The sequence below is a fragment of the Epinephelus lanceolatus genome, chromosome 3, assembly GCF_041903045.1.
Source record: "Epinephelus lanceolatus isolate andai-2023 chromosome 3, ASM4190304v1, whole genome shotgun sequence".
Taxonomy (NCBI): Eukaryota; Metazoa; Chordata; class Actinopteri; order Perciformes; family Serranidae; genus Epinephelus; species Epinephelus lanceolatus.
Window position 1 is genome coordinate 15,092,041 of NC_135736.1, and position 20,460 is coordinate 15,112,500.

The 20,460-nt window shown below is 42.7% G+C and overlaps 1 protein-coding gene across 1 annotated transcript in view; it reads right to left on the bottom strand.

The window, feature by feature from the left end:
• The window catches only part of LOC117255527 (E3 ubiquitin-protein ligase SMURF2-like), a 72,593-nt gene that overhangs the window by 4,592 nt on the left and 47,541 nt on the right, over positions 1 to 20,460 (bottom strand). Inside the window, exons 5-14 of the mRNA XM_033624528.2 lie at positions 20,454 to 20,460; positions 19,303 to 19,387; positions 18,871 to 18,954; positions 16,466 to 16,677; positions 14,272 to 14,356; positions 13,043 to 13,201; positions 12,165 to 12,218; positions 2,809 to 3,022; positions 992 to 1,095; positions 783 to 897 (exon numbers count right to left, since the gene is read on the bottom strand). The exon at positions 20,454 to 20,460 is cut by the window's right edge and continues 59 nt beyond it. Of these exons, the coding sequence (XP_033480419.1) occupies positions 783 to 897; positions 992 to 1,095; positions 2,809 to 3,022; positions 12,165 to 12,218; positions 13,043 to 13,201; positions 14,272 to 14,356; positions 16,466 to 16,677; positions 18,871 to 18,954; positions 19,303 to 19,387; positions 20,454 to 20,460 (1,119 nt within the window). The remainder of the gene's footprint in view (positions 1 to 782; positions 898 to 991; positions 1,096 to 2,808; positions 3,023 to 12,164; positions 12,219 to 13,042; positions 13,202 to 14,271; positions 14,357 to 16,465; positions 16,678 to 18,870; positions 18,955 to 19,302; positions 19,388 to 20,453) is intronic.

Here is a 20,460-nt window from a genome sequence, read left to right on the forward strand (position 1 = left end):
ATGGAGCTTTGAGCACAATATGAATGCAGATACATAATGTTTGCTTGTTTTTTGTTGTGCAATTTATGGTGCTGCTAAGATTGCTGCTGTCAATATAGTGCCTGAGGGACAGCAGTTTCTGGACTGCAGTAAAAATATTGTTTTTGAAAGGCCAAATGCCAACAAATATGACTGAAACAGAATATTTTGTTGGAGTTATAGGACTCTCGTGAGTGAGAAATCATCTCAAGCACCCATCACTTGAATCTAATTTTACAATTATTACATTACTTAAAACATTAGTGAAGCCTATCGTTAACTGTAACTGTGCAGACATACTGGGTTTAAACTGAATAATTAGACATGCAAAAGAAAAAATAAAGAATTCAAATGTAAATTCGAATCGAATGTCAACTTAATCAGCGAAGCTTTGAACTATTTGATACAGCCATAATTAATTTGTCTGCATACTGAGCAGAACCCACTTACCAAATGGATCATTTCAATTTTCTATCATTATGAAATTCAATTATAATAATTACTCTCTCATGAGTTTTTTAAAATCAAGAAATTCACATGGAGTCACAGAAAGATGAAATCAGTCTGGAGACTTGCCTCCCTTTAAACTTTTACTTTTTGTCTGATTCTATCTTACTCATCCAAACAGCATCCTTGTAGATATTCTCATAGAAAAGCATATCCTGTTTCTGTCTGTATCTACTGACTGGCTGGATACATACATTATTATCACATGTCTATTTATTAACAAGTTTTAAATGACTAAAAAACAAAACAGTTCCTACCGGGTTGACAGCAGAGTCGGGGTTAATCTGTAAAGTGTAGATGTCATCTCTGGAGTACTGGAACAGGCCGTAGTACGGGTTCAGCATCTCATGGGACAACAGGTATAACCATTCCCTAACACACAAACACATACACATATGTACTGTGAAAAAAATATACCTCAAAACAAGCATGACAAAATGTTTCCTGACATTTACAGCCAAAGTACCTTGCTACCCCGCCATAGTCCAGCCCCTCTTCTCCTCTGAATTTGATCATCAGTCTTTTCCAGAGATCCTTTGGACGCATCTTCATCACCTGCCGGTATGACTCCTACAATTCAACACAAACAGCTGATTTAATACAATGCAGTGCACAAAACAAGAGCTTTAATATTACAGATCATGACTCTAATATAGTTTGAGCGACATCACTACTGCCTTGGCTGAATGGAAGAATTGTAAATATTAACTTTGGAAGTTTGCTGGTGTGTGTGTGCACATAGTGTTAAGCTGTGTAACTCAGCACTGTATGTACACACACTACGCAACATCAAATACCGTAAGCTAGTACTAACTAGTGATGGGAAATGACCTGATTCCTGCAGCAGACGTCTCCAACTCAGCTTGAGCCTGACAGGACTGACAACACTGACATACTCAGGCCAGGTATGGGCTCATTTTCATCTGCACACTGTGCACTTGGGGCAGACTCAAGACTAAAATACAGCCTCCATTACTAGCACTGAATCTTAAAGTAGTACTTTAAAAAGAATAAACTGATTCCAGTGCATTCTGGTAATTCTGTCCTAGCCTCTCTTTGTCGCAATCCTCCTCCCAGTTACAGTTAAAACAAATAGTCTGTGTGTTTCTCTTTTACATTACATAAGAATCATCTCTGTGTCTGTCCTCTTAAGAGGAGTCCAAAAACTCAAAGGCCATGCACCAGTAAACAATATCCAGCCACAGCAGCAGCACTGTGAAAGTGTGAGAGTGAGCTATAAGATGCTACTGAACACTGAAATCTTTTAGATACTCTGAACTCAAGTTATCAAACATGATGGTGAGCAAAAATATTTGGGAGCAAAGTGCACAATACATTGAAAACCTCAATTGAATCAATGATGGAATGCACACCTAGTGATTTTATTTGTGTCAACCTGTGGCACAGAACACGTGTCGACAGGAGATCAGACTATAACCATTGTAAGTACATGCACACACTCATGCGAACACACTGCCAGCGGTTAACTGCAGCACTGGTTCCTGCACCAAAACCTCAAGTGGATCTGCAGGGCTGGTTTTCACACTTAACTTTCCCCCTTCCACAGCTGTCACGTCGAAGAAGGATGAAGTCATATTTTTCATTGCTCAACTTGTAGTTATGAAGTTATGTCTGGCCTCGAATACTTGCCACTGCTGCCTTAGCTCCATTCCTCACCCGCTCCTTCCCACCCTCCCCACTCCCCCCCTCCTTCCCCATCTCTTTAGCTGCTGAAATCATCCAGAAAGAATGCCTTGCCTTGGTAGAACAAATGATTGGGAGAGCAAGAAAAAGAGAGGCAGAGGAGGAGGAGGAGAAGAAAAGTAACAGAGAAATCGTTTTTGTGTGGTGTTGTGAAGGCCTTTCTGTTCTGCCTTTCCCTGGAAATCATAAAGCGGTTCTGAGTAGTGGTTCTGTGCTGCCCTGGGCCCTTTTCTGGTGCACGTCGTAAACAGGGTGAAAAAATGCCTGTAAAATGCAAAGATCGGGGTTTGTAAGCATTCTGCTATTGTTTTCATGGAGGTTTCGAGTTTGCACGTCAGCATGTGATGCTTTCGTGAATGCCAGATGGGGAATTTTACGAACACATGGTCAATGCACATTATACAAATTCAAAGTAAATTCTGTATGTGCTTGTGTTTGCAGCTGTGCTCAGATGCCCTTCTACAGTCAACCAACTGTTTAGGTAAGGGTGTCATGTTTACAAGAATAAAGACTAGTTTTCGGAGCATTTCAGGTGTGTGGGTTTTTTTTTTTTTGTGTTTGTGTAGTTTGTCTTTTTACCTCAAATATCTCCTCACGGCACACCTCGATGCGGCAGTGGCCCGCCTGGGGTTGTTGCTGAGAAAGTTCCTGCCGCAGGATCTTCAGCTTCTGCACCAGGTCTCTCTTGTATTTGGGCACTGTCAGGCACTCTGCCTCTTCAGGCAGCTGGGCCGGGGACAGAGCTTGCTGAGGGACCCCTGGACCACCCTGGTCCTTCAACTGAGGCGGATGACTGAGAGGGATAATGTGGAAAGGAGTAACAGTCAAGGAGGGATGGAGGAGGAGAAGAGCAGTTGAACAGATGGAGGGAGATCGACAAGGTATGAATGGGTAAATGAAGGACAAGACGGAAAGGCAGAAAGGAAAAGACAAAAGAGTAGCATGTCAGTATGATTCACCATGTAAACAGCAGTGTTAAACATTTTGTCCTGAGCTGCTCTTTTCCAACTTCTATTTGATGTATTGCAGCGGTTTGCTGTCATATAGTCATGAGTATATATTACAATGTTTCTCATGCACTGCTTTGACTCCAGGCAACAGATTTATACAAGAAGAAAGAGGGACATGTCCTGTAGGGAAATCCCCAACCCCTCCATCTCAAATATCCACTAACCGCTGAACTCGGGAGTTTTGTACGAAATTCCCTCTCTGGCCCTCACAAAGCAAAGAGCACTAAACAGAGCCCTAAGCCCCGAGTAAATCTGATCCAGACCTGTGGACACGCTGGGCCTTTGACCAGACGTTTGGTAAATATCTCCAGCAGGAAAGACAGTGAGAGGGAGATAAACCCTGGGTAAGCGGAGAGAAAGAGACACACACAGAGAAAAGGTGGTGTAAGAGTAGCTGGCGCCTCCGGCTAGCTGATGTTCTCTCTACCCTCCTCCGTTATACATTTCTCTTCAAGTCTAAAATATCCAACTTTAAAGCCCCCCTCCAGGCACGTTTTAAAGTATGTAAAAAGACTCTGTCATAATCGATACTTTGCTTAACACCGTTTAACACTGCCCACATAAAAAGTTTTTAAAGAACTCTGAAAAGAGGGCAGATGCTGATCTACTCTTTCTCCCTTGTTGAGAAATTCTGGATCTGGCTTCCACCATCCCTGCTTCTGTAGGTTTGTTTTCACCTTCTCCAGCACTGCTTGTACTAGGTTGACCAGTGAAAGAGCAGTTTGCAACAAGTGGCAAGCATTAGAAGAAACAGCAGAGAGATTCAGCCATACATGTTGAGCCTCAGTCAGACCCAGACTCAGATGAGGAGTCAGTACTGCAACAAAATCAGCGACTAGCAATGTGTCATGTTGTTTGTTACCAGAGGTCTAATCAAAGTTTGTAGAACGATACAGTCTGTCTGCTGATATTTTTATATTAGGAGTTATAAGTCTGCCCAGGGCTGGAGGATTCAGGTTTGCCGGCGTCTGCACATTAGACAGCGATCTAGTTCACCCAGGGTACATTTGAATCTCCAATTTTAGGTATGTGCAATGATATCGCCCCCTTCAGTACAGTACCGACAAACTTTGCCCAGATATAAGTCAGTATTATCAAGGTCAGACATTTTAGGGGACTTAAACATGACAAAAACACATTTTTGAGTGTAGGGGATTTTTAACTCCCCCGAAATCATTACTCCAGCTTTATCTCTCTCTGTAACTCTTTTCTATTTGACGACAGCTTTACCTCCTGTCAAATGTAAAAAAGCTGACAGTCAAGGCTGATAAGGTATCCCCGCCCTACACCAACCACAATTAGATCTCCCATCATCTGGACCCTTCCTCATACTTTGAGGTGAAGGGGGGAGAAAAACGCCAACATTTTTCTAAACGTCCAGGCTTGTTGCCATCAACTAGCACAAGCACTGAGGATGCCTTTGTCTTCGCTGCAATCGAGGTTCTGATAAATGTAGATTCCAGCAGCTGCTCTGAGGTCATGTTTGCCTGGTCAAAGTGCAGCCTTGTTTTGTAATTTTGCAATTTTCAGGACAAGAGGGCTAAGTGTGGGAAAGGGTGTGAGCTGGGAAGCGAGCCTGTTGCACAGTGTACTGAGGAACTCAGTTCAAAGAACGTAGCTTCTGACCTTCATCCCCTTTTACTCTCTTGCCATTCAGGGCCTGTACATTCTAAAAAAAGATGAGACAACTATAAAATACAATCTTGGCAAAAGGTGAGCCATGGTCAGTGTTCTAGTTCTGGCCTACTCCAGCCCTCATTGTGGTGTTGGTGGTGGGATGCCTGGGTGGGCCTCGTGAAAACATAATCCATCTCTCCCTCAAACAGGACAGCAGCCCTCACTTTCCTGTGAGGAGACGCTGAGCCAGCAGAGGACTTCTTTAAAAGAGGCTACTGTCCTCCGCAGGGAGTGGAGTGTCGAGGCTGCTGTTGGCCAAACAAAGACTGAATTGGCACACAAAAAAGGAAAGGAGACTTTCTAAGGTAGCAGCATATAGCCACCCACTTATTCCGACACTTGTACATTTGGGTTCTCTGGTTCAGTGGGTTGAAAAAGGCCTCGTCTATTTGGGCTTTCCAAACTAAACGGGTGCAGTGTTTCGCCAGTCTATCCCTGTATAATCAAGTCCGCTGCTATTTATTTTATTGGCAGGCGCTGGAGCTCCTAGCATGTCAAAGAAAGGGTAAGACTGCAGCAGAGCAGTCCTGAAAACCACTTTAGGAAGGAGGAGGGGAAGAAAAGATGGCCTTAAAACAAAATGGAATGAGTTGCTTTTGGCTGGGAGGCTCAAGAACCATATAATAAAGCGTAATTTCAGCGCACTTTTTCTTTTTTCTTTCTGAGGGCATGGTGTAATTAAAAATACGTTTCGACATAGTTCATCGTCTCTGGTTTCCTAACGGGACGAGCTCTGCATATTTGATGGTAAATATAGAAAATACAAGCACAGCAAAGCTGAAAATCTGCCCGAGCTAAAAGAGAGAAAAGGTTCCTATTGCTGTGACAGCTCGGGTGAAATACTACTCAGGGAGAAATATAAATTTCAAATTCAATATAAGAGCCAGAGGATCTTATTATTGTTATTCCAAGATGGAAGGAGCGGGAGGAAAAGAAGCTGAAGAAGTCAAGAAAGGAAGGAGTGAGCATTTGCCAGAGCTGGGTCACCTGCGCCTGAACCTGCCGAGTCATGATAGGCCTCCATCCTCTGCCTGTGTTTGCAGGGAGGCAGACTGGGTGTGTGTTACGTGAGAGAGTGCATGAGAGCGCAAGGCTGCGTGCTTGTGTGTGTGAGAGAAAGTGTGCTTCTCTTCCATGGCAGCTGGCACAGGTGGGCTGTAATGAGTGTTGAGTAGGTGTAGTGGTGTTAAAGCCACACCAGCCACCCCAACACACCCCCTCTGCTCCCCCCCCCCCCCCCCCCGGAGAATCAAAGGGCTCTTTATGAGTCCGAGTATCAGCTGGTGCCCTGCTCTTTTTACACTTGCCTAAAAAGCAAGAGAGGACAGAGAGGTTGGCCAAATACTGAAGCCGATTTAACAGAACGTGGAGTCAAACTGTGTGCATGCGAGTGCAGAATTATTTACTTGGACAACATGTATTATGCCAGTAAATGTTCTATCTCTAACATTCTCCCCAGCTACCAAACATCTGCACACTTCTATTGGTTTCAAAAATACAGGAAGTACAGGAAACCAGCAGCAGACACGCTGCAGTGATGAGACTGCCTGCTGATGAAAATATGTTGCATTTGACGACACTTTCTGAGAATAACAAATGAAAGCTTTGCAAGATATCGCAATTGCAGAAAACAATCGGCTGTACGTTCTGCTTTGACTTGACATATAACTCATACTGAGCACAGCATATGAGACCACACTGACTCCACGGTGCAGTACATTGAGTGTGTGAATAAAACAGAAGTCATTTAGAAAGAGTAAATTTCTTTCTGTATGGATTTCAGCTTTCAACTAGCCCGACCACGGCCCCGTACTCCTGTTCACGCCTATACAGATGGCCCTCTAATACACTACATGCAGACAGATTTACCCTGCTATATATACTGTTTAGACGACTGGCATTTACTCTACCATCAAGTCACACGTCAGCTTTAAAAAGTACAGTAGATATGTCAAATACTGTATCACATGTGTCACTAACCCAACAATTTGAATATATATTTATATTTCTACAGATTAAATACACCACCCAGCTATAATGTACCAAATATAATATAATATATAATCATCACTTCTTAAAACATCAATGCAGATGTTGATATAAATGTCATGATGATTTATAACTTGGTTGGGAAAATACCTGCTGATGCCCACTAAACCCAAATCCAGCAGCGACTAAAAATACCTTCAGCAAACACTGATGTAATCTTTCAGACATATACTATGTGCTGGTGCAAGGGAGGAAGCGAAGTATGTGAGAGACAGTGTGGCAGACCACAGTAATGTAGCTGTGTCTGACTGTCTGACAATTCAAGGCCTTCATTAGTCTAAGGTCAACGGCGACGGGGCCGTCTGAGTCACGTTTAAACCAAGATGCGTCCTGGGGGATCAGACTGAGGTGCAAACTGCAGACTCAGTGTTGTAATGTCAAATCTGGTCTACGCCAAAACACAAACTGTTTACACAGACAGGGAGTAAAAATAACGCCGAGACACAAAATGGTTTAAGAGATAAAAGGTGAATACACAAGATTTTTGAGTAAGTAAAAAAAATAGTGCAGTTTTGTTGGCAGGACAATTAAGAAAAATGCATTTAAGATTTGATAAAAACTGTATTTGTATTTCAAGAAACAGCAGCACGACAGTGTCAGCAAGTCTGATATGTGACTTTTAAAAAATGACACTGAAGCTGCTGTTGCTGTAGTCAAACTAATAAATTTGACAGGTTTCATGAGTATCATTTACAGAATACCATGGAAAATAATACCATAGAAAAGCTAGGAAAGTTTTTCAACTGTTTTTTTTTTTTTTTTTTTTTTAAAGGAGGGTTTTATAACGGACAATTCTCATTCACAGACAAATTCAAACAACAGGGATGGTGAAGCTGCCATGCAAGACACTGGCCTGCCCATCGGGAACAACTTGGGGTTCAGTGTCTTGCTCAAGGACACTTCAACATGAGCACATGAGGAGTTGGCAATCAAACTGCCACCCTTGTGCTTAAAATACGACCAGTCAGACCTCCTGAGCCGCAGCCGCTCAGCCACAAATACAAGGAGGTAGTTATGTTGTATTGACAAAACACCAGGCGTACTTAGGTAACCCCGAAGCTCAGTCAACCTTCCTGTCTAACAACTCGGCATCCAATGGTTTCCTCTAAAAGAAACAGTCTTTCATTATTTTATTGTTACTGCGATCAATCTCTCCTCAGGTCGAGGCTGACGGCGCTGCTTGCAGTAGGTTTTTATTTCAAGTCAACACATTTCGTTTTTTCAGTCTCTCCGCTGACTTAATTAAGGCAAGTCTCTCCCCTGTAGCAGCTAAATGTGTTTGACTGACCACGTCTGTTTTCTCCTTTGCCAACTACTTTTTTATTCTTTTGATTTTGTGTCTGTCTGCCAGAAAAGAAAGAGCGAGAACTTTTAGGAGAGAAAGATGCACACAAACACTAATGAAAACATCTTTCAGTGTAACAAGGGAAACGGAGGCACAGCAGCTTAGTGCTTTTTCTTTTTACCACTATGAAGGAGAAATTTTCCTTTGCATTTCCTCTCTTGGCAGTATACTTACTTTTCTAAACAACATCAAAACACCATCCATACGACTCTGTAACCATCTAAAGAAAAACAAAGTTGCGTTTTTGCTTGAACCCCACACACCAGCACAAAATACCATGCACTCAGCTGCCCCTATCACGCAACCCCACTACAACCAATACCTTCAATCTCTCTGTATGGAAAGAGGTCAATGCATTGCTGCATTATAGCAAGCTCATGATGTGCGTCTATACATTTGTGTGTGTGTGGTGGACAAGCAGCAACCTCCAGGGCTGAAAAATGAAGCCATCACAGAAGTGCCAAAAAGTGCAGTTCTCTGAACGGCTACTTGAGGCTGGCTCCAGACCAGTCAAACCCCACAGACCCCCGTGTCAAAATGCCAAACTTTACAGCAGAAACAAACATGTTTACAGCCTGGTACAAAAATGGTATGGTCTCTATGGTTATATCCCCCTTCATGACAACTAAAAGGGGGTGAATTTTTACCTGATTACAGTTTATTAAAGCTTAAAGTTACTCAAAATTACGTGTGGGGCTGCTTTGAGTGACTGTCTTTGGCCTCTCAGTCAGATCCACCCCTCGCTCCTCCACTGCACCAACCTCTCGCCCAAATATGGTCACCTCTGCCTCCAAAACACCAACATGGTAACAGCCGAAATGCCAAACTAGAGGGTTCAAAATGGGAATCCACAAACCAGTGGGTAATGTCACAGTAGCTACATCCATTATTTTTGGTGGGGAACCTATGTGGATCTATGTGGATGATGTTGGGTGAAATATTCTTAAACCCTGGCGTTGATAAAAGACAGATGTCGTGACACTGAACCAGCAGAGAGGCTGATAATTTAAACAGTTTTTGGAGCACAGAGGAGGGTGTGGGACACAGGAGAGAGAATGAGTGAGGAGAGAGGACAGAGGAGATGACAGGAGGAGGGAAGGTGTAGAGATGAGAGGGTAAAAAGAAATGAACAAAGACAGAAAGATGATTAGAAGACAAGGTAGAAAAGGGAGAATATAGTACTGGTTTGACTAGTTAGTTGAAGTGGTTTCTCTATACAACAGAGGCATTAGTAAACTTGGGGATGTGGTTTATCAAATGTGCAGAGTTTCACACCTTGGGTCTGTACATGTACGTGTGTAAACAGACTGCTGTCTCCTCCATGTCTCTCCCCATGTGGCCTTTGTATTTCTGCCTGCTGTTGTTTTTGTTTATGGGCCTGCTGTCACTCATCGGGGTGTTTAGAGTTGAGCCCAGTAAACAATCCAACATTACGTTTGTGTTGTCGAGACCATTTAACACGCCCAATAAAATTTAGTGTTTCGGAGCCAAAGCTGAGAAGAGGCTTAAATTGGAAGAAATTTTGTTTTCAGAGAACTGCACAACACTAATCTATTCTGGGTCTGCTCTGAGAAAAACATCTTTAAAGGAAACACTGTTAGAGGCTTTCTGACAATTACCTGAAGTTACTTTTCTTGACAGAGACTTTTTTGCAGTGGTACACTATTTTCAAATCAAAAGACGTATTGAGGCAGAAGCAAGGTTGGCAGTTTTTTGGTTATGGGTGTTAAAAACAACAGGATTGTGTAGGATTTAGGGAGATGAAAAATAATATAGTAAGTATTACTTTTCTAGTGTATAATCGCCTGAGAATAAGAACTGTTGTGCTTTTGTTACCTTAGAATGAGCCGTTTATATCAACATAGTGAGCGAGTCTTCGTCAATGAAGAAGGCCATGTTGTACTACCACGTTTCTACAGTAGCCCAGAACGGACAAACCCAACACTAGCTCTACATAGGGCCATTTGCGTTTTCATATTGGCCACCGTAGTTAGCAGAACCTTGAGATGAGCAGTGTTGGAAAAACACTAATTTTTTAACGTGAGACAGCCTTATTCAGTGTTAATAATAGTTTAAATCACCGGGTCCTTTTGTTGTGGAGAGGAAGAGACCTCTGTGGATAATTCATCTCCTGGTAAAAACCTCCTGAACATCTGGATCTTAATTAAAAGAGAAAACATGTGCACATATTAGCAGGTGTTGGGCTAGTGGCCAGTCTCTGATGAGCTGAACTGCAAAAGAAGAAACACGGATTTTTCACAAGACTGCTTTATTCAGTGTTTTTGCTGGTTTAAATCACCTGAACTGTTTGTTTTGGAGAGGAAGAGGCCTCTGCGGATAATTCGGCTCCTGGTAAAAACCTCCTGAACAATGAGCACTGAAGGAATTCTAATTAAGAGAAGATTCAGCTGATTGCAATCTGCAATCCCCATCGATGCAACTAAATCCCCCTAACTCTTACACACTGAAATTTTAAGATAAAACAACTGATAATATTATTTCCTGCCCCCATGTCAAATTCTACTTTTGCACCCTTTAAAACGCAGCTGGCTGATGGTCCTAAAGCCAGAATAAAAATCAGGTTCCCTTAAGGACTGAAAAGCGTTATTTCAAGACTCTAAAACACAAGAACTTTATTTGTCCACGTGTTCAAAAAGTGTTGGACATTGCAAATTTAGAGCTGTGACATGGACTGTACGCAGAATGTGTTTTGATTATGTTTTCATTAATCAGCGTGTATCACGGAAAACTGCATTAGAAATTAGAGCTCATTAATTTTGACCTTTTCAAAGTTCTAAAACTTTGTCTGGACTCTCTCAAATCTCTCCTAATAAGGACTCAGACAAGCAGTTTAATGATGCTGACTGGATAACATAGCTGAGCTTCAACTCACAACCAGAGGCTGTTCTGACACATATGGATACTATTTGACCAAATGACCAGATGTTGATTTCCCAAACATGTCTATCGTGCCAGCCGCTGTTATTAAAAGAGGCTTTGACTAAGCACTAAAAAAAGCAAAGGGGAAAATCTCCACATCTCTCTATGTTCCTCTTGTTCTAATGATTCCTGCCGCACACACTGGCAGGCGGAAAGTACAGGGAGCTCCCTCGCAGCCAAAATACACGACCAAGTCCTAGAATTCAGTTTATCATATCAGGGATTCACATAACTCACAGGTTTTTTCATTTTCTCTAAATTACTCAGTATCTAGCCCATGTGTGTTTGGAGAGGATATGAGAGCTGGTGCTAAGCTAGCAGCTGTGCTAGCACGTGTTCAGTATAATTTTCCCAAGTGGTGTCGGCCTCATCAGGCCTCTATGCTGGCTTAGCTGCCTATGAACCGATCTTCAGTGTAGGCAGACTGCTGACAGGAAGCACAAACACACTGAAAGATGGACTGACAGTCCTCGACACAGACAGCCAGTGTGTGTGTGTGCTTGTGTGTTGAACTTGAATGACATCCACATGAAAGTCAACCCTGACGAAGGTTATGCATGACGTATATGCATAAAAAACATTGGACATTCCCTTGTGGAAAAGTATCACAGTCAGCATTTTCTCTCATGAAAGTGTAACAGTGTGTGTGTTAGTGTGTGTGTGTGTGTGTGTGTGTAACTGTAGGTGTGTATGGGAAGCTTTGAGTGACTGGCTGCTGAAACTGCGTTCCACAGACAGTCAGGGTCAGTGCATGAAAGCGTCCGTCAACCTGTGTGTGCTGATCGCATTATTCACATGCATGTATTTCATAGACTGTGTGCAAGTGCTCATATACAGTTTATTGTCTGCATGCAAGTATGTGAACACACATGTATGTCTGCACAAATGTGTGCGTCTGTGTGTGTGGGGGTTACCTGAGGTTAGTGTTTTGGCTGTCCATGGCCATGCGGGAACCATTTGGACTTGGGCTGCCGGAGAAAATGGGAGGATAGAAGGGAGGACGAAGACGGAGAAGGACAAAGAGGGAGAAAAGGGCATGAAAAGAATGTGAATGACAGAAGAGGTTTGGAGCATTGAAAACAACATGGACATGGATTAAAAAAGTAAAAGTGAGACAGGAACACACAGAACAAGAAAAAAAGGAAACACAGAGGTAGGTTAGTTAAGGTAGATTAAAAAAAGAGAAACATGAAATGAGAAGAAAATCAGAGGGACAGTGATGAAGTCCAAAACATGGACAAATACAGTGAGAGGAAATGGATGAAAAGATAGCATCAGTGAGAAAGATGGAAAGAGGAGGATGGGAAAGACCATTGACAGGGACAGGAAACAGGAAAAGAAAAAAAAGAGGAGGACAAAAATACAAGGTGAGATAAATGAAACCAAGACAGCCATCAGAGATAATCTTACAGCAGACTAATTCATTGCTGGTGGACATTCAGGACTGCAGTCTGTGCCACAGCTTCACAAACAATGACTCCTCTCTTCAGTCTGGTGCTGGTTATTCCAGCATTCCCACACAGGAGTCATCATGTCCATTTGAAGGACAGATAGTGTGAACGTAAAGCTACTTCTACAAACACAAAGCTGCTAATAATCCTGCTGACAGAATATACAGATTTGCGACATATTTATCCATGTCTGTTTTAGAGGAGTATAAGTAGACTGTTGCATTTATTTGGAAAAGAATATTTTATATGTCCTTGGTGGCACAAATCTAAACACAGCCAAGGTAATGTCCTACAATACACTGTCCTGGGGGCTCAAACACATCAGTGATTTATACACTTACTTGAGTACTAGATGCAGGTTAGCAGATAGTCGCGGGTCTGTGAACTGTGTTGTTCGGTTGTTGTGGTCGACAAAGTAGACGCGACCTGTGGCTGTGTTTCTGATCTCCCAGCCTGGTGGCAGTGGGCCCAGCTCCTCACAGTTCACATTGCTTAGGTCCCTGAACAAAGAAAATAGAAACCATCAGCAAGAATGATACAAGTGCAATTCTCTATTATACTATAAATACATACACACAAACATATAGGGCTCTAATGATTCATATATTTGTGCCAAACTGTCATGGTATAGGGGTCACAGTCAGGTGCATGCAAATGCTCGCAAAATATGTAGTATGTAGATTGATGCATGAAATGAGGAAGAGTCTCAACAACCTCAAAATTTCCATTATCCTTCTGACAAAGTACTTGTTCTCATTTCTTGATTCCTCATCTCTCCTGTACACCGACACTCCTGCCAGTAGAAACCTAAGCCCTGATCTGGGACAATGCTATAGCCTAAGGACGACTTGTGCTTGTCTATGTGTGTGTATGTGTGTGTGAGTACTTTGTCCTTGTGTGAAGTGAGGACACATCACTCGGGGACAAAGCACATGCCTCGCTGAACTCATCACAACATACTGGCTCATTTTAGCAGCTCTGTCCAAAATGACCAAACCCAGAGGTTGCTGCTGTGAGCTGGATGTTAAATGCATGTGCTTCATCGCTGTGCAGCAGCTACACCGAGACCTGGCCAAAAAATGTAACGCAATAGCAGAGCCTGAAGTCCCTTGTGAATTAACTAGTGGGCTATTGAGAGTTGGTGAAGCAGTTTGATTGAATGCAGAACCACTAGCCTTTGGTGTGTTCAGCTCAACATCTGTCCAAAAACTTTTCTTCCAACTCCACATCGGACTCGGAGGTCATTAGTTTGGCTGACCCGGGCTTGAGCCTGAAATATGACTAAAACGACTGTTTTTGAACACAACCCTGAGCAATTAAGTGAGAAATTAGGCCTGATCCAGCCCAGTCAAGTCCAGTTTGGTCCTGTTACTTCTGGGATTATATGTCAGGTTTTATATTAGGCTTAAAACAACAGAGGCTGTCAGCACTGCGGTGCATTTATCATGTATTTCAGACGATGTGTTCGTGAGATATTTATGGTCCTAATAACATTTATCAAAAGAATCTGAAGAAGTCTTCACAAATAGATACAAATCTGGACGACAAAGATGGAAAGCAAAGCAGTTACCTGGGCACCCGGGGGTCATGCCAGGTGCTGACTCCAGTCTGTGTGTGGAGGAAGTAGACTTGACCCTGCTGAGTTGTTCTTTGCTCTAAAAACAGAGAGAAAATTAATGGAATTAATATGTCAAAAACGCAAAAGAGAAGGAGTGAAACGAGGTTGGAACTGTTGCTGTTGTTCTGTAGTCTGGTCCTGGTGGGTACAAGCATGGATAGCCAATATGTGTATTTTGGAGAAGGGGAAGTCTGTTTATAATTGATGTGACAGGCTAACTGCAGGGACAAGAGTTTCTTAAGGTGTGCGCCAGTATAATCAATTAGTTCCTCTCCAGTCTCCAGTAGGCCTATCCCAAGAGGATGGGGAAAATAAAATGTGAGGGGAATTTATCAAAGACTTCCATGAGTGTTTTTCCTTGCGCGGAGTTCCTCGACGCATCCTAGCTGCCTTGTTTTCTCTTAAAGGTTGGTTTGTGCTCTGAAAGTAATCCCTTCCCATTAATCTCCAAAACCAAAAGGAAATGGAAAGGAAAACGCTGTCACTCATTCCAAACTGACTAAAATAATATGCTGTAAACAAATGGGGGAACTGAAAGAAATCAGAATGGTTCATCACTGGCTTGTCGGATCTCTCGTTCCATCCAGCTCACAGATGAATGGAGAGGGAGTGTGTGAATGTTGGCACAAAGTGTGTGTGCTGCACAGGCGTGGTGGTGTTCATGTGTATATGCGCCACCCGCTAATCCATCACTACCCCCCACCCCAACTTCCTACTGGCACAACTTGTTTCCTACCCACCTCTCCCTCTCTTTTTCTCCTCACACACTCCCCTTCTCTCTCTCCCTCTTTCTCATTCTGTCTCACGCTCCGTCGCCACACCCAGCCGCTGGTTCAGAGGGTTCAGCTGAGGAAGAAAGCTCACTAGCTGTTGGGCATCAGTGACTCACTTTGTCCGACCTTGGCCAGCCTCAGTGGACACAGCAGGACATTTCAAAGGGGGCACAGGTCCAACAGTGCCATTCTAAATCACTGGCATACAGCACCACACTTAAAATAATAATTTATTTTACAGACTCTGTGGGTATTGTGGGGTGCTCTGTGGCTGACTGTGAAAAGTAGACTTACTCTAAAAAATGGAAAATGTACTTGTGTATCTGCTGCATTATTTTCCCTATATATTTGCATGCCGTCAGTAAGCTCAGCTTGAGAATTACAGACATAGAAAATAGCCAATAACCTAAAGTGCCTCCTCTGAGCTTAAACACCGAGCTGTTAGTAGTGAAAGTGTGTGAGGACAGAGCAGAGAGACAGAGGGAGAACAAGAGGATAAAATGGGCATTTAAACTCTTATTCTCATCATAAAAATCAAATAATTCAAAGTATCACTGCCTCTGGGCTACAAACAAGATACTGCCAAAGGAGAACTACGTCTTTGATAGTGTGTTTTTGAAGGTTAGTGCTGGGACACAGGTTATTTTATTGCTATAACTACAGCTGCCTTTCTATTGTACCAGCTTGTTGTTAAAAGCATTCACTCAGTGTCCCTGGTGAGAACTATTCCCAGTCTAATCACCTTGACCACCAGCAGGAGGTACCTTTGCACTGTAGTTGTACTGACGCATCTAATAGTAACAAGCAAACATCAACATTGATAATGTAGCGCAACACTAGTGACAAGGCTGAACTCTGTCGCATGTTAACAGCATTGGCTGAAGACATCAGACTTGACTCAACAGGTGTGTAAATACAAGTTCAGGTGACCTCATTGACAGTGAGTTGCAGAGTTTTCCCAGTATTTGATTTTGTCATGAACTGCATACCTTTTCAGCGTAAAGGTCCAAAACTCAAACGACAGCAAAACTACTAAATGTTTCTGAAACCTCTGAACTGCCAGCCACACAAAGCGTTCCACAAAATACACTCAGTGATTTAGCAGCTGGGGTATTAATCGCCCATGTAATCGCATGATCATAACAAGACCATGTCACACGACATCATGCTTTTTATAGAACACTGTCCTCACTTCTCAAAATGCTGAACATAGAGACATATATTATTGAGACTATTTTATTCCCTGCCTACTTTACTAGATTGAATTTTTACATTGTAATCAGTTAGTGAAGGGAGTGTGTGTATGTGTGTGTGTGTGTGTGTGTGTGTGTGTGTGTGTGTGTGTGTGTGTGTGTTGCTGCTCCGTCCCTCACCGTAACCCTCAGGCAGGTCTGGCGGTGTATGCAGGTGAGTTCGACTCATGTAGTTACGATGCCGCTGCGATCGAACCCGTCTCTCCTGGATCCGCTGTTCGCCTGGCGGGCAGCTGGCCTCGGCCCCATTAACAGGTGTCATCACTGGCGTGTTCTCATCCACCACGCAGCTTAGCGGACGCCCTGATGGGCTGGAGTACTCCGACGCTGGCCTGGGAAAGAGTGTGCATGTTTATGTGTGTGCAGTGTCATCTTAAGCTCTAATTTCAAGATCCAATTTCTTCTATATCATACATATAACTCTTATAACTACTCAGAAAAAACATAACACAAGAATCACACAAGTGTCTGTTGTCAACACATTCCCAAGAGTTACATGCATAGTAGAGTGTGTTGCAGGAATAAGTGATAAGTGGCTGACTTTTGGTTTCAGTGAACTTTCTGTGATGTTAGATTAGACATAGAGGTAGGTGAACTAAGGGAGACGTTTATAAACCGCTTAGCTGGTTGAGGGTGAACGACATGAACCGGGTTCCTTAAGAGAACTGGTCTTTTCATCACTAGTGTGCACTGTTTTCCTGTACTTGCAGGTGAGGGCATAGGTTCTGTTTCAACACGGGGGGGGGGGGGGGGGGGGGCACATATGAAATGGGGGGTTTAAGGGGTTCTCTCCAAAGAATTTGAAAGCATCAAACACTTAATTTCCTGCAGTTTTTATGCACTAATTTGTGCCTTTTTTCTATTCAGTTATGGTCAAAAGTCCTCTACTATTTTCAGGTTTTTGCTGGTATTCTAAATATTGAGGGGGACGTGTTCCCTGTGTAGCCCCCTATGCTTGTAGAAACCTGGGTACGGAGGGTGCAAATAGTGTGGTCCTGTGTGTTATAGGTGTGCTAAGGGTTAACTCAGAGTTGTAGCCAGTTTATTTGTTCTTGTGATGTCTAGACATACATCAGTCCTTGAGAAGAAAAATGCTTTTCGTGGTTATGGTTGAGACTAAAGGATTATGGGTTGCATAAAAGCAAACACAAAGTCCCCACAGGACTACAGTAGAATCTTTAGTGTGTTTTTGTGCTACTTAACAGCAAGCAGGACTTATGAACACAGATCTGATAAGCAGACATAACCAGAGACAGACTGACTACATGACACTTACTACACTTACTTTGCATGTATGTGTGTGTGTGTGCGTGTGTAGCATGTCTGACCACTGTCTGGCTGTCCAGAGTTGCTGACGCCTTGGCTATCTAAAACCTTGGACCCTTGTCTGTCGACCCACAGCCCACCTCCTCTCCCCTCCACTCCCATTTCCTCTTTCTCCCCCCTCACTTACATCCCACCTCTCCTTCCACTTTCCCTAGTCCTTTCTCAAAGTTATGCCACCTTCTTTCCAGTCTCTGAGCCATTATATCCCAACTACACCTCCAATGTGTCGTCTCATGATTTGCTTATGGACCAGATTATATTTGTCATCAGTCAGGACCCGTGAAGAATTGTGAGAATAGTAAAAACCAAGTTACCATCCACAGCCATCTGCTTAAAAAAAACACAGTAAAAATATTCCCTTTTTGTACTTGGTGAGTTAATATGTAACATACTTGCATGACATTATAAATAAGGAAAAAAAAGGCTTTTTTAAATGGAAAAACCTCTCTCAATCTCCACTTCCTCTCTTAACCGGTATTCATCCTCTTCACTACTTATCCTCTGTCATTTTCCTCCTACACAGCCTCTGCCTGCTCATCTTCCTCCTTAGCTTCACCATTTCCGCCTCCCTCAATGCCCTACCACTTAACCCTTCCTACACCATTTCCTGTCTGTTCTGTCTCGTTCTACTATGCTGCCTCAGGGCCACTGGAGATGTGTAGTAAGAGTGGGTGGAGAGGTGGGGGTGGTGGTGTTATTTGTTTGCTTACTCCCTGAACGGCTCCGCTGATATGGGCCAAGTAGGAAGGCGACAGTTGTTCCTGCAGGAACACGGGCCAAGTAAAACCTGGCTGCCCGACTGGCAGGCTAGTTTATTTAGGAGTGTGTGTGTGTGTGTGTGTGTTGCAGTGGGGTGGGGTGGGGGTCTAAGGAAATTGACAGCAATTCACTCATTACCAACAGACTGTTATTGTTGTGTTGTGCGCTGGGCTGAGTGGAAGTGCTTTTTCTGGAAAGGGAAGTGGGGAAATGTACAACCCCCGATGCTTTGTTGTAAAAGGTCAAGTTTGTTGTGGATTACGTCAGCATGACCGTTGTACATACAGTGGGAAGTAGAGGGATTAAGGATGATATGATATGGGCCAGGGGAAAGCTCACATTTTAACATGACTCACTTTTTGTAATATAATGCATCATTTGGAGTCTTAGCTGATGATGCATTGAGGATGAGGGTGTGTGCAGTATGTGTGCAGATGTACCTGGTAGGTCTCTCCCACTGCGTGGTGCGTGTGATGTGGTTCAGGTACTGTATCCTTCCAGAGGCTGTCCGTCTCTCTTCCCAGCTGTTTCAGGACAGATTAAGACAAACGGGTAAGAAAATATCATACTTGTTGTAAAGTAATACCAAAATTAAAGAGGCCTTCCTCGACCTTTGAAACCACGAAGGACATGCTTATCTAAGAACACTGTAAGTTATTTTCTTTAGTAGCAGGACAAAAAGAAGATCACCGATGTGCATACAGCTGAACCTTCTGAATGTATCGAACCAGGCGAAAGTCTCATAGGGAGGACAGTAACATTCACAATGACTGTTTACTGCTGACAATATACCTTGCTTTTCAAATATACAGAAAACCACATAGAAACTAGCCCTGTGCACAAATACAAGGAAAACCTTTGAAAATACTGACCCATCGGGTAAGTCATTGTCGAACAGGCGACTGCAGTCCACCACCGGCCTTTCTGTACCAATACGATCTCTGGACTGAAGACTTACTACACAGTTCACAAAGACAAGGAAGACAGTAGATCAATAACATTTACCAACCCCTGTAGTGCAGCAAAATAATGAATAATATTGTCTATACAATATGTGGATTCCAGTTCCACTAATGCATCTATTACATTAATACAAAGGAAAACTAATATAAGAAAAGAGATATTGTTGGTAGTAGTGTTGGCACAATAGCAGCTTTCACTGCACGATGATTGCGACCAAAAGTTTCCGATAACAATATCATGGTATCTAAAGAAAATTTGGAAAAATATACTATGTCCATATACATATATACATGTATATATATAAAACAACTTTATTTATTGTGTGTTTTGTCTCTTTTGGCAGTAATACCAGCATACGGAGGTGCAGAGAGTCCGTAACCATAACTCCACAAAAGTGTACAAAAAGAGCAGTTACACTTCATGGATAGTGAAAAGGCAACTAGATGGTGTTGCGGGAGGCAGACAAAGCGAGAACGGTTAGAAACACAAATGATTTAAGAGGTGCTGGATTATTATGTGCATCATATGTGTACTATTAACATGATATCAGCGTATCACTTCTATCACAGTATCACAGTTATCATCAATGCCAGTATACTGCAATACCCCTAGCTGGTAGGGAACAGATATATATATCCGTTTTTTTTAATTACCACACTGTGTTTTAGGGGTTAAGCTTAAACCAAGTCAGAGCATTCAGACCGAAGAAACAGTGTGGGTAAAATTGTGATTTCTAGTGTTTAAATAATACAATGCACTGAGACATCCAGAGCTATACTGAAAACTGTTTCGTATGAGAATAACTGTCTTCCAGCTGTTACCTGCTTTCGTGTTGCTGCTAGTGTTTAGTGTAGTGTGAATAAAACATGGAACAAAAGCTCTGGGATTTGACCAAAAGCGTCCTCCTGAACTTTTGTATGCAGAGTAAGGGCACACTGGATGTAGACTAGAGCATCAGGAATACGTAAACAAACAGACTGACACAGGACTATGCACATTTATATCTTTGGCTTGATTTGAATATTGTTGTGTAGTATACAACTGAAATTGTGTTTCTTACCGACTAT